The sequence below is a fragment of the Tinamus guttatus genome, unplaced genomic scaffold, assembly GCF_059628265.1.
Source record: "Tinamus guttatus ecotype Peru unplaced genomic scaffold, ASM5962826v1 Tinamus_guttatus_pri_ptg000057l, whole genome shotgun sequence".
Taxonomy (NCBI): Eukaryota; Metazoa; Chordata; class Aves; order Tinamiformes; family Tinamidae; genus Tinamus; species Tinamus guttatus.
Genome location: NW_028288591.1, coordinates 597,594 through 609,025, shown reverse-complemented (window position 1 = coordinate 609,025; position 11,432 = coordinate 597,594). Strand labels below are relative to the sequence as shown.

The 11,432-nt window shown below is 71.8% G+C and overlaps 2 protein-coding genes across 7 annotated transcripts in view; both read right to left on the bottom strand.

Annotated features, from left to right (window-relative positions):
- Positions 1-478: 478 nt before the first annotated feature.
- On the bottom strand, positions 479-6,111 carry SIDT2 (SID1 transmembrane family member 2). Of its 6 annotated transcripts, none has more exons than XM_088540242.1 (27): positions 5,849-6,086; positions 5,441-5,562; positions 5,191-5,355; positions 5,057-5,102; positions 4,872-4,973; positions 4,695-4,778; positions 4,511-4,610; positions 4,325-4,390; positions 4,145-4,238; positions 3,954-4,012; positions 3,647-3,718; positions 3,499-3,573; positions 3,177-3,239; positions 2,769-2,890; positions 2,592-2,665; positions 2,446-2,512; positions 2,282-2,355; positions 2,088-2,211; positions 1,886-2,003; positions 1,681-1,817; positions 1,500-1,608; positions 1,334-1,410; positions 1,187-1,233; positions 999-1,104; positions 809-919; positions 618-731; positions 479-541 (listed from the first exon to the last, which is right to left on the bottom strand). In XM_088540242.1, the coding sequence occupies exons 1-27, from the start codon at positions 6,017-6,019 to the stop codon at positions 479-481; spliced, it is 2,562 nt and encodes an 853-aa protein (XP_088396368.1). In that variant the 5' UTR covers positions 6,020-6,086. The 6 variants fall into 6 exon arrangements, 3 of the variants coding, with proteins under 3 accessions (XP_088396368.1, XP_088396369.1, XP_088396370.1); XR_015914415.1 differs by having other exon boundaries at positions 493-541; positions 813-919; positions 5,849-6,109; XM_088540243.1 differs by lacking the exon at positions 3,177-3,239 and having other exon boundaries at positions 5,849-6,107.
- A 3,065-nt stretch (positions 6,112-9,176) lies between these two features.
- PAFAH1B2 (platelet activating factor acetylhydrolase 1b catalytic subunit 2) overlaps positions 9,177-11,432 on the bottom strand; it is a 58,492-nt gene continuing 56,236 nt past the window's right edge. The window contains exons 2-6 of the mRNA XM_088540246.1: positions 10,752-10,836; positions 10,512-10,601; positions 10,127-10,243; positions 9,648-9,770; positions 9,177-9,550 (exon numbers count right to left, since the gene is read on the bottom strand). Coding sequence (XP_088396372.1) covers positions 9,272-9,550; positions 9,648-9,770; positions 10,127-10,243; positions 10,512-10,601; positions 10,752-10,832 — 690 coding nt within the window. The 5' untranslated portion in view covers positions 10,833-10,836 and the 3' untranslated portion in view covers positions 9,177-9,271. The remainder of the gene's footprint in view (positions 9,551-9,647; positions 9,771-10,126; positions 10,244-10,511; positions 10,602-10,751; positions 10,837-11,432) is intronic.

The following is an 11,432-nucleotide window of genomic DNA, read 5'->3' as shown; positions in this document are numbered from 1 at the left end:
ATGCAGCAGGCTCAGGCGCAGCGGCTAAAGTGCAGACAGACACTTTAATGCATGTCACCTCCTGGCGGAGCCCGCCGGAGAAAACACTTGGCAGCTTCGTTCGGCGGACGGGCGAGTTAAAAAGAAATGGTGAAGTCGCCGCTGAGAGATTGGGAGAGCAGAGAGGGGCTTGTCCCGTGGCCACCAGCCCCGTGCCGCTAGCCGGGACACGCGGGGGCCGCGAGGGAGCCCCAGCTCCCGCTCCAGCAGCGCTCCCTAGGCACTGAAGAGTCCCGGCGTCGCGGGGCACCCACCCGCGGGACCCGGCGGCAGCCGCGTGGCACGGGGCGCTTGGCAGCAAGGCACGGCCCCCGGCACGGCCCCCGCACCGCGTGGCCACGGCGCCTCCGCCTGCCCCGGCAGCCGGGACGGTGGCGCGGGGAGGGGGACGGAGCGGCCGCCGGGAGCCCGGCACCCGCGTCCCTCCCCGTTCGAACGCCTAGAACACGTAGATCTTGTCCCGCTGCACGCAGTCCAGGTCGTCGTCCAGCGTGAGCAGCACCTGCGGGAGCGGCGCCGTGGGAAGGGGCCGCGGGCGCGGGCGGCCGGCGCGGGCGGCGGGGGCCGCCGGCACCTACCAGGAAGGAGCCGAACATGGCGATGGAGGAGAGGAAGTGCCAGATGTCGTGGTCGTCAAAGAAGTCGAGCAGGATGCAGTCGCGGTTGTGCTCGCGGGACTCGGCCGGCGTTTTCTGTGCAGGGCGGGCGCAGCGCTCAGTGCGCTGGTCCCCCAGGCGCCCCCGCACCGCCCGCCCGCTCACCCGCTCACCTGCCACGTGCTGAGGCCCTGGAAGAAGAAGAAGAGCGCGAAGCCCCACACCACGGAGGTGCAGATGATGCAGAGCAGGGGGATGAGCTGGATGCGCTCGCCGCTGCGCAGCTGGGAGGGTGCACAGGGCTCAGCACCGCGGGCAGCCCCACGGCAGCGCATGCCCGTCCCCCGCTGGGGCCTCGCGCACCTTCATGATGATGTAGAAGGCGAAGTAGAGGAGGAGGTTGCAGATGCCGATGGCCAGCAGGTAGGAGGCAAAGTCGTTGGGGCGCACGATGAGGCCATAGGCAGCACTGCGGAGGTGGCAGCATCAGCCTGGCTGAGGTGTCCCCATGCCACGCACCGGGGACACCGCAGCGCCGGCGGGGCACTTACAGTGACCAGTTGATGATGTTGCCCATGACGAGAAGCACCATGCGATCCTGCAAGGCAGGTGAGGGCTGAGGGCCGGGCCCACGCGGGCAGGAGGCCTCGTGGGCCGTGCCGCGGCGGTCGGCGTCCCCGGCGGGCGCTGTCACTCACCACGTACATGGGCCCGCTGCACTGGCGCACGCAGTCCGTGTAGAGCACGTGCACAATGCGGCGCAGGATGCCCGAGTCTGCGGGGAGGCAGGTGCACGGGAGACGCGCGGGGCTCAGCGCGCGCCGGGACCACCCGCCCGCGCCCACCACCAGCCCGGGCCCTCACCCAGCTTCCAGCGCCCCATGTAGTAGAGCTGGGTGCTCAGCAGCAGCGTGGCCGTGATGTGGATGATGGAGAAGACAATCCAGAAGGCCGTGTTGCCCTTGCCAAACACCTGGGGAGAGCGGGCTGAGCCAGGCGCGCCCGCGGCGCGGCACCCACGGGGCCGCCCTGCGCCCACGCTCACCACGCCGACCACGGAGAAGAAGATGACTATGGCCAGGCAGGCGTAGGCACTGTAGGCGCTGGCGTTGATGTCCGGGTGCCGCTTCTGGTAGAGCTTGAGCATGCAGAGCCCGGCGATCATGTACATGAAGGAGGTGTCTGCGGGAGCGGGAGCGCTGAGCGGCCGCGCGGGACGTCAGGGTGCACGCGGCCGCGGCGCCACTCACCGAACTGGAAGTTGGTGTAGTTGGGGCACACGTGGTAGCAGGCGCTGAGCAGCCCCTCCATCATGAGCGCCGTGCCCATGGCGTAGAAGAGCCCGAAGTGCTTGGGGATGCCGCACTCCTGCGGGCGGCAGCGCAGGGGCAGCGGCGGCGGCCGCGGGAGCGTGCGGGACGGGCGCGGGGCCCACGGCGGCGGGCGCCTTACCAGGGCGTGCGTGTCATTGCGCATGAGCGCGCGGTTGTAGTTGATCTCCCGCTGCAGGATGATGAGCAGGAAGAGCAAGCCGAGCAGGATGTAGCCCAGGTTGCTGAGGATGTTGTTGAAGGCGCTGGCGGGAGGCGGCGGGGCCGTCAGCGGCGCCGCGGGACCGCGCGCGCTGCCGCCCCGGCGCTGCCCACCTGAGGTTGCCCAGCGGGTGGGCGCACAGGAAGTTGTAGTAGCAGATGTCCTGGTTGCCCGTGACGTTCACCACCTGCACGCGGCGCAGAGGGGACGCGGTGGGCGCGGGCGCCCTGGCCGTGCCCGGGCACGTGCGCGGGGCGGGCCGGGAGCCGGCGCTTACCGTCTGGTACGTGATGACGAGCTGGATGACGGGCAGCGCGTAGAAGACGGCGATGGTGGCGATGTTCCTGGGGGAGGCAGGTTGGTGTCAGCGGGCTGAGCAGGCCGGCCGCCCGTGGGCCAGGGCCGCATGCGCGCCCGCCTCACCAGAAGTAGATCTGGTACTTCTTCCGCAGCACCCGCTTGTCCTTGCGCGCCAGGTCGGCCACGTAGAGGTATTGCTGGGGGGGACGCGAGGCAGCGTCGGGGACAGCCCCGCGGCGCAGCGCGTGCTCGGCCGTGCACGGGCGCCCGCCCGCCGCGCGGCCCCCACCGCGCACGCACCTTGGTGCGGATGACGTTCTTGTCGTAGTCGATGTCGGCCAGCGTGTCGTAGTCGTCCTCCTCCACGGAGCTGAGCGAGTCCAGGCGCGGCCGGCTGGCCACGTTCTCCAGCGACCGGTCCCCTGGGCCACGCGGGGACGTCAGCGGGGCCACGGGCCGCACTCCCCGCCGGCCCCGGCCCCCTTGCCCGCTCCCAACCCTCAATCAGCCCGGGATTACGCCAGGATCGCCTCCCCGCGGGCACGCTGCAGCCCTGGCACCGGCTTTGCTCCGCGGCCGGCCGTGTGCCGAGCGCGGCCCCGTCCGCTGCGGGCTGCGGCGCCCGCCGCAATCACGTGCCCCGGAGCAAAGCCTGCGCAGGGCGGATTGCGATGATCGGAGCCCTCCCTGCGCAGCGCCCACATCTACCCATAGCAATGCACAGCTGCCTCATCGGGGCGGCGGGGATGCGGCGCTTGAACTGCTCCTGCCCTTCAAAGGAAAGCGAGAGTTACTGGAGCAGAGCGGGCGCAGCGCCCTGCGCCTGGGCGCCCCGACGCTTCCCTGGCACCTCTGTGCCCCATTGGCCACGGAGGCCCCATTGCAGCCCGCGCCATGGTCCTGCGGAGCGGCTCTTTCATGCAGGGCGAGGGGCAGAGGCGGCTCCTCGCGGGCGCCTCGCTGTGCCCGGGCACAGCGTCATCGGGGAGGCCAGCGCTGCCGCCTGGCTGTGCGGCCACCCGGCACTCACCCATGCAGCCGTAGGAGCCTTCCGCAGAGCCCATGCTGTCCGTGATGGCCTCGGTGCTGCCGCTGGAGCCGTTCTCTGCGGGACGGTGCCACGGGTGAGTGCCGTGCGCCCGCTGGCCCCGCGGGCGCTGGGGGCTCGCCGCACTCACCGAAGGAGCCGTAGCCGTAGCTGTCGTAGGGGCCGTGTCCCAGGAAGGAGTCGGGGAGGCTCCGGCTGTGCCCTGCAAGACGGGCACCGTGAGCCCTGCAGCCGGCGGCAGAGCCCACGCGCCCAGCGCCAGCGCAGGCAGGAACCCCGGGAGGCGGCAAGTGCTGCTGCTTACCCAGTAAGGACGCTGTCCCGCAGCGCCAGGCAAAGAGAGGGAGGGGGACTTGGTGAGGTGGCCCTGCCCAGCCCCGCGCCGCAGCGGGCACAGGGCACCCCGAGCCCCCCGCGGATCTGTGCGCAGCGCTCACCCGTGTCCAGGCTGGGCGACTCCATGGCTCCCAGGAGCCCCTTCCTGCGGCGCTGTTGGCTGCCGAGGGGAGCGGGAGTGAGGAGCGCACGGGACCGGGGGTGCTGCCGTGAGCGCGGCACGGAGCACACGCAGCGCCCGTGGCACAGCGCGGCACGGAGCGCGCGCAGCCCGCGGCACGCGGCAGCTCACCGGCAGCTCTCCCAGCAGGCGAGCAGCAGCGTGATGATGTAGAAGGAGAGGAAGATGCCCAGGCAGAAGAGCATGCTGCTCACGTAGGCCTCCGCTGCGGGGAGAGCCGCCGCGAGCCCTCAGGAAGGGGCTTGGCGCTGCCCGGCGCCACCGCCCCGGGCCGTCTCCCACCCGCCTTACACGTGATGGCCGGTGACACCACCACCTCCAGCGTCTTCTGCCGGTTGCCTTGATCCATGGGTTCATCTGGGGGAGCAGGAGGGCAGCGATGGCCCCGCTGGCACAGGATGGCACGCTCCGCCGGGCGTCCTCCTTGCCCCGGCACCCACACTGCCCCTCTCCACGCACCCCTGGTGCCGCGGGTACCTTTGGAGAAGGGGTAGTAGGGCAGGGCCCCGCCGCACGCCTCGTCCTCCGTCTTCACCACCACCACCACGTAGAAGCTGTTGCTGGGGAAGTCCTTCTTCTGCATGACGAGAGCAGGGTGAGGGGACCCGGGGACCCCGCACGCGGCCCTGCAGCACCCTGAGCAAACTCAGTGCGCACCCACCTGCACCGTGATGGCCGCCTTCTTCGTCATGGTCTGGTACATGCCGATGAAGGCCACGTTGTTGTCCAGGTCGTAGACGGGGCACTGCGGGCAGTGCAGGGGAGCAGCCCATTACCCCCACGGGCATCGCCGGCGCTCCCGTCGGTGAGGCCAGCACAGCCCCGCTGCCCCCCGTACCAGGATGTCCTGGATGGAGATGACGGAGCAGGGGAAGGGCGTGGCTGACGTCACCTTCACGATCACCGACTCCACTCCCTCGGGGAACTCGTACTTGAAGTACTGGCAGGAGGAAGGGCGCGTTACGGCGCGCGGCGCCCATGGGGGAGCCCGCGGCGCCCCGCGGCCCCGCGCTCGGCCCGCACCTGCGGCTGGGCGGCCGTGGCGTTGAAGCTGAAGGGCTGCTGCGTCCTGCGGGGGGAAAGGGCCGGCGCTAGCGCGCGGAGGCGCCCGCGCGGAGGCGCCCAGCGGGGCGGGCCCGGCAGCCAGCGGCGCCCACCGCAGCACGAAGTTCTCCACGCGCGTCACCCGCAGCCGGTAGGAGGTGTTCCTGGGCGACAGCGTGGACACGTCCACGTAGAAGTCCTGCGTCTCCAGCTCCTCCTTGGTCTGGGGCTGGCACAGCGTGCGGCTCACGTCCTGGTAGCGGTACTTGCGCTGGTAGCTGCCGGGGAAGCAGAGCGTGCCGGTGCCGCTGTGCGGCGCCCCGGCCGTGCCGGCGCCCACCCGCCGGCCCCACGGACACTCACAGGCCCCGGAGCACGAGCGGCACCTGGAAGGACACCACGGCCTCCTTCTGCCTCACCACGAAGAGCACGGGCCCGCCGCTGTGCTCCGAGAGGACGTTCACCGAGACGCGCACGCCCTCCGTCTGCGGGGAAGCCCGCGGCGCTGGGACGGGCCCCGCGGCCGAGCCAGGCACCGCACTTTGCTCGACGCGCGGCTCCCGCCCGGGAAGGACGTGTCCCCGCAGGGCGGACGCGCGGCCCCGGGGACGGCGCATGCGGGGACACGGCAGCAGCCTGGCCTGGGCGCCCCGAGCGAGCCGGGAGCCCGCGAGAGCCGAGCCGATGCCGCGTCGGCACGCGGGGAGGGAGAGCGGGCGGCGGAGACCCCCGAGCCGCGACGGCCGCGACGACCGCGGGGATGCGGCTCACCCTGTGGCGGGACACGGTGTGGTTGAAGGCGTAGATGTTGATGGTGTCGTTGGTGACCCAGTCGCTGTAGCTGCGGTCGAACTCGGCGTCGCGCGGCAGGGCGCTCGTGCCGCGGGCCGCGGGCAGCGCCAGCAGCAGCGCCAGGGCGCAGGCCAGCGCGGGGGCCGCCATGGGCGCCGCATGCCCGGGCGCCCCCTCAGCCGGGCCGCGCGCGGGGGGCCTGCCCCATGGCGCGGCCCTGCCGCGCGCGCCGGCCGCCGGGGACGCTGCGATGGCCGCGCGCGGCGCCGCCGCCGCCGTCAACACGGGGCCGGCGCTGACGTCACGGCACCGAGGCGGCTGCCGGGGCCGGGCGCCGCCGGGGAAGTGACGCTGCGCCGGGGCGGCGGGTCCCCCCGCGGCGAGGGGCTGGCGGGCCGGCTGCAGGCCCCGCGCTGCGCCGCCCGCCCCGCCGGCTCCTCCGTGGCGGCGCAAAGTCAAAGCTCCAGCGAGGCGCGAGATAAGGAAGGGCCGGCGCGGGGGCCGCCCCGTGGCGGGGACGCCTGCGCCAGCCCGCGGCGGCGGCGCTCTGAGTCACCGCGGCTGCCCGGCCACCGGCAGGGCCGGCCCGGCCTGCAGCGCCCGGCACGTTCGCACGGGCCTCCTCCCCCGGCCCCGCGGCATCCCCATAGCACCCGGGGCCTCCCCACGGCCACCCGTCCTGCCGCCGCCACCCGCGCCCCAGCAGCAGGGCCCCCCCGAAGGCCCTGGGTGCCCCCGCACTTCCCCGCTCCCTCCTGCCAAGGAGGGCTCCGTGTTGGCACTTTGTGCGGGCAGGGTGACGTGTCAAGCCCCCCTCTCCATGCTCGCGGATGGCGCGGGGTCCCGGGCTCCCCTGGATAACCCTCCTGCGGAGCTGACGCTCAGCATCGTTGCTGGGGTCTGCGCTGCCCCTGTGCCGGGACGCACGGAGGGAGAGGAGCGCTGCCGCTCGGGACGCTGCGTCTGCAGAGCTCCTCTCGGGGAGCACCCCGAGCACGGCCCAGGCACGGCGCGTCGTGTCGGTGCCGCCACGGTGACATGGTTACGGGGGGTGACACAGAGCAGAGCGAGCGACCTGCTCACAGCCAGGCAGACGCAGGAGGCTCTGGGCATGGCGGGGTCCCGGCCAGCTCGGCCCAGCCTCCCGGGGACGGCGCTGTGGTCGCTCGTGCTCCACATCCTCCTGTTTATGCCAGGCCCTGGAGCGGTCACTTCCACAGCAATATCCTTCTTGCGAGGCCAAACAGTGCTGCAGAGCGCCAGGCCCTGGGAGCAGAGCGGAGCCTGTGCCCGCTTCCGAGCGATGCGTGGAGGAGAGGGGCAGAGCACGGCCCGGCTGGGAGCGCGGCGAGTGTGCAAGGGCAGTGTGGCGAGCACGGGGGCAGCCGTGCCCAACGGGAGGGGACGTTCCGTGCGCACGGGGACGCTGCTGGCCGCGTGGCGGGACCCGCTCCCACGGCAGAGCCCACGGCCCGCGGCAGGACGGAGCTGGAGCGAGCGGGCACCCTGCGGCCGCACACACACACACACACAAGGCAACACGGTGGGGTGAAGCATGGACATTTATATTGAAATATGCACGAAGCACAGTGAGCTCCAGCACTCGCGGCTGGGGGTTTCGTGGCTTTTGCGTGTTCTGTGGAGCGGGTTCCAGTCAGCGTGCAGTGAGAGGGCAGAGCCGGCGAGGCCCCTGCCCGGCCGCCGCTGCGCTCCCCAGCTCGCCCCGGCTCTCCCGTGCGGCGGGGCCCGGCGCGCCGCGCGGGCAGGAGCGCGGCCGTTGGCACCCGGCTGCAGGACACGGCGGCAGGCGCGTCGCTAAGAACGGAGAGCTCTTTATTGAAGAATACATTCCCGGTTAGCATCGCTTTCACCAAACGCGGGGCAGCACAGAGAGAAGCAGGGCCGTGGGGGGAAAGCTATCACAGTGCCTGTTTGGAGCGCCTGGAGCCGCGGGCAGCGCGGAGGGACCGGCTCTGCTGCGTCCCCTCTCCCCACGCAGGGACGGGTCCTTGGGCAAGGCCGGTGCAGCGCAGCCCCTCGGCGCGCTCCACCCGCGCTCCCTGCCCCGGGCGCCTCCGCCGCTCCCTGCGCGCGCCCCGCGCCCTGCACCCGTCCTCCGGGACGTGGAATGCTTCATCCTTCCTTCATCTGCGTGTAGATCACGGAAACTGGCAACAAAACACACACTACGCATGCAATCCAGGCAGAAATCCTGCTATGATCAAGCCTACGGGAAAGGGGCATGTAGTGGGGACGTCAAAGTATTCCTTAATGCTAGATTATAGACGGCATTAAACACCAGACCCTTTATTATAAAAAAGGGCCAACAGACTATATACAGTACCTAGGTACTTCCATGGCAGCGGGGCTCAGCAAGCGGCGGGGACGGCCCCGCGGGGCCGCAGCGCGAGCAGGGCCCGCAGCGGCTGCCGTGGCCCGGAGCCTCCTCCCGCCTCGCGAGAGGGCCCTTCTCCAACACCCTACGCAGGCTGCAGTCAGTCCTCGTGTGAAAAAGCAGAGCCACAAAGCAAACCAAAAACAGGCCGTGAAGCAACCGAAGCACAAAGCGCAGGCGGCTGCGGCGCCTGGACGCCGCCTCGGACCGCAGCGGGCTGCCCTTGCCCCAGTAAAACGTTTACACAAGTACAACCGAAGCAGGAAAGAAATATACACCTTGGAATCCGTACAGCTCCACGCCGGTTTAGGCCTCGCAAAAGGGGGCTGCGCAGACAGATTTTCTGCCGGAAAAAAAAAAAAAAGGACGTAACAGACTTAAAAAGCGAGCGGTGAGCGGCCCAGCGGCACAGGCGTCCCGAAGGAACGACCGTCAGCCTCAGAGCAGCGAGGAGGCGCCAGCCCCGCGCGCCCGTGGAAAGCCTAACGGCCCGGAGCGGCAGCGGAGCCGGGAGCGGAGCAGAGGCCGGCAGCGGCGCCAGCCCCGCGCGGGCACGGGCGCCGCGAGCGCCCCGAGCTGCCCTCGCGCTGGGAACGGGAAGGGCTGCGCCGAGCTGCAGCGCGAGCAAAGGGAGCCTCTCGGTGCCCGGAGTGGAATGTGATCCCGGTCCAGCGGCTGCGGGAGGAGCGCGAGGGCTGCCGGGGCCTCGGGGACAGCCTACGGGGACTCTAGGGCAACGAGACACGCGCGGGCACCGAGCGACCGTCCTGCTCTCAGCCTGAACGAGGAATGGTTTAAAAGTAAAACTCTGCTTCAGCTAACTTCCTCCTGCAATAAAACCAACGAGGCTGCTTGGCCGCTAAACATTCGCCTTCCCCCTCAAAACACTCGATAGAACATCCGGGAACACCCTACAACGGAAAGTGCTTTAAGAAAGAAGGATCCTGTAGTGCCAGTGACAGAACTGATCGGATGGGCTGGATGACGGGAAGGGCGCTGCCAGCCGCTCAGGCCAGAGCGGCTCGCTTCTCCTCGGGGGTCTCCTCCAGCAGCTGCATGATCAGTTCGTGCAGGGGTTTGCAGATCTTGGCGTAGCCCCCGCCCGTGAGGTGCAGGAAGTCGAACATGTCGTGGTAGGAGATGGTGCCGTCCGAGTGCACGAAGCCGGCGTCCACGTCGAGCAGCTGCACGCGGGGCAGCTTGGGCAGGGCGCTCTTGAGCAGCTGGTTCACGCGGGCGTTCTTCTGCCGCAGCGGGTTGGGCCTCTCGCCGCGCGGCAGCAGCCCCTGGCGCAGCGGGAGGCAGAGGGCGGCGCTCAGCCCGGGGCCACGGGGCTCCGGAACACGCGGGGCCGCCGGGAACGCGCCGCCCCCCGCCACCTACCAGCACGATGACTTTGGCCTGCGGCTGCTGCGCGTTGATGAGGCGCACGATGGCCTCGATGCCGCCCGCCACCTCCTCCGCCGTGTTCTCGTGGTTGTTCGTTCCAACCCACACGACGATGACCTGCGAGACGGGAAACGGGGCTGGAACTGGAGCAGAACTGCTTGAAACGCTCTTGCTAACAGAAGGGAGAAGGAAACTGTCTACACCCGCCACCTGCCAGCTCCACGCGAGGTTACGAGGCAGCTCTCCAGAGCGGGAGCTCTGCAGCTGCCTGCTTGGCGGATGCCCCGGTAACGTCTCGGGGCCGGCAGACGCCCCTCAGCACCACGGAGGCTGCTCTGGGCGGCCACGGCAGCGGGAAGGGGTGGCCCACGGGCACGCGGGGGCACCTCGGTGCCGCCAGGCGCTGCAGAAGGATGCAGAGCGCAGCGGGGCCCCGGCACGCGTGGGGCTGCCGGGCTCGCGGCTCCCTTTACCTTCGGTTTAATGTTCTCCAGCTCGCCGTTCTTCAGCCTCCACAGCACGTGCCCCGTGGTGTCTCCGTCAATGCCGAAGTTGAGCGCGTGGAGGGGGGAGAAGAGCTCCCGCCATATCTGCGGTGGGGAACGGGGCGCTATTGCGGGCACGCAGGGCAGCCCCGCGCCCGGCCCGCAGCGCCGCGGCTCCCGCTGCTTCCCGGAGCCCCGCAGGCTGCTTGGACACACACTGCAAACGGGGACCAGGGGAAAGCGCAGAGGCCAGCCTGGACACCCGGGAAGCAGGGGACACGGCAAGGGCACACAGGGGACGGAGGGGACGGAGCTAACGCGTCCCCACGTGCTCGAGAGCAGCCGCGCTCGGGGGCCCGCGCGGCGCCGGTACCTCGTACTGCTGCAGCAGCTGCACCATGGAGTCGCCCACGAAGAGCACGTCGGGCTCCTTGTCCTTGCAGTCCAGCACGAACCTGTTGTGCTGCGCGGAACGCGGCGGCGGCGGCACCGTGAGCGCGGAGCCCAGCGCGGAGCCGCCGCCGCCGGAGCCGCGGCCCCGCGCCCGCCGCCCGCTCCGCTCCGCTCCGCGCCGGGGCTGCTGCGGGGCGCCGCGGCCCAGGCCCGCCCGTACCTGCGACATCCAGCGGTCGTCGCCCTGCGCGTCCTCGGCCGCGTGCGGCACGGCCGCGGGGTTGGCGTCGCCGCGGCTCATGCTGCTGCTGCGGGCACCCGGGCGGCAGAGGCGGCTCCGCTCCGCGCTCCCGGCGGCGGCTCCACGGGCTGCGGCGGGCGGCTCCCTCCGCGCGGCCCGCGCTGCGCCTGCGCCGCCGCGCGCCCCTTCCGCCCGCTTCCGCCCGCCGCGCTGCCAACCGCCGCCGCCGCGCGCCGGAAAGCCCGCCCCGCCCGCGGCGCCGCCGTGACGTCGGCGCGCGGCGCCGCCATTAGGCAGGGCGGCCGGCGCGGCCCGTGATGGCGGCCGGCGCCGCCGGTGGCGGCAGCGGGGCCGGCGCGGGGTGACGCGGCCCGGGGCGGGCGGGGGTCCCTGCGGCGGCCCCGCGGGGTGGGGGGGGCACCCCGGAGCAGGGCCCGGGGCTCGCGGCCCGCGGGCGGCGCCGCCTCCTCCGCGCCGCGCGGGGGCGCCCTGCGCGCGCGCCGCGTCCAATGGGGATCTGCGGCGGCGCTGACGTCCCGCGCGCGTCACGGCGGCGCTGGCGTCACGCGCGCCGCCCCCCCGGCGTTGCCATGGCAGCCGCCCCCCCGCGGGTGAGCTCACGCGGTGCCGCAGCGCCGCGCGGGGGGGGGGAGCGCTCCT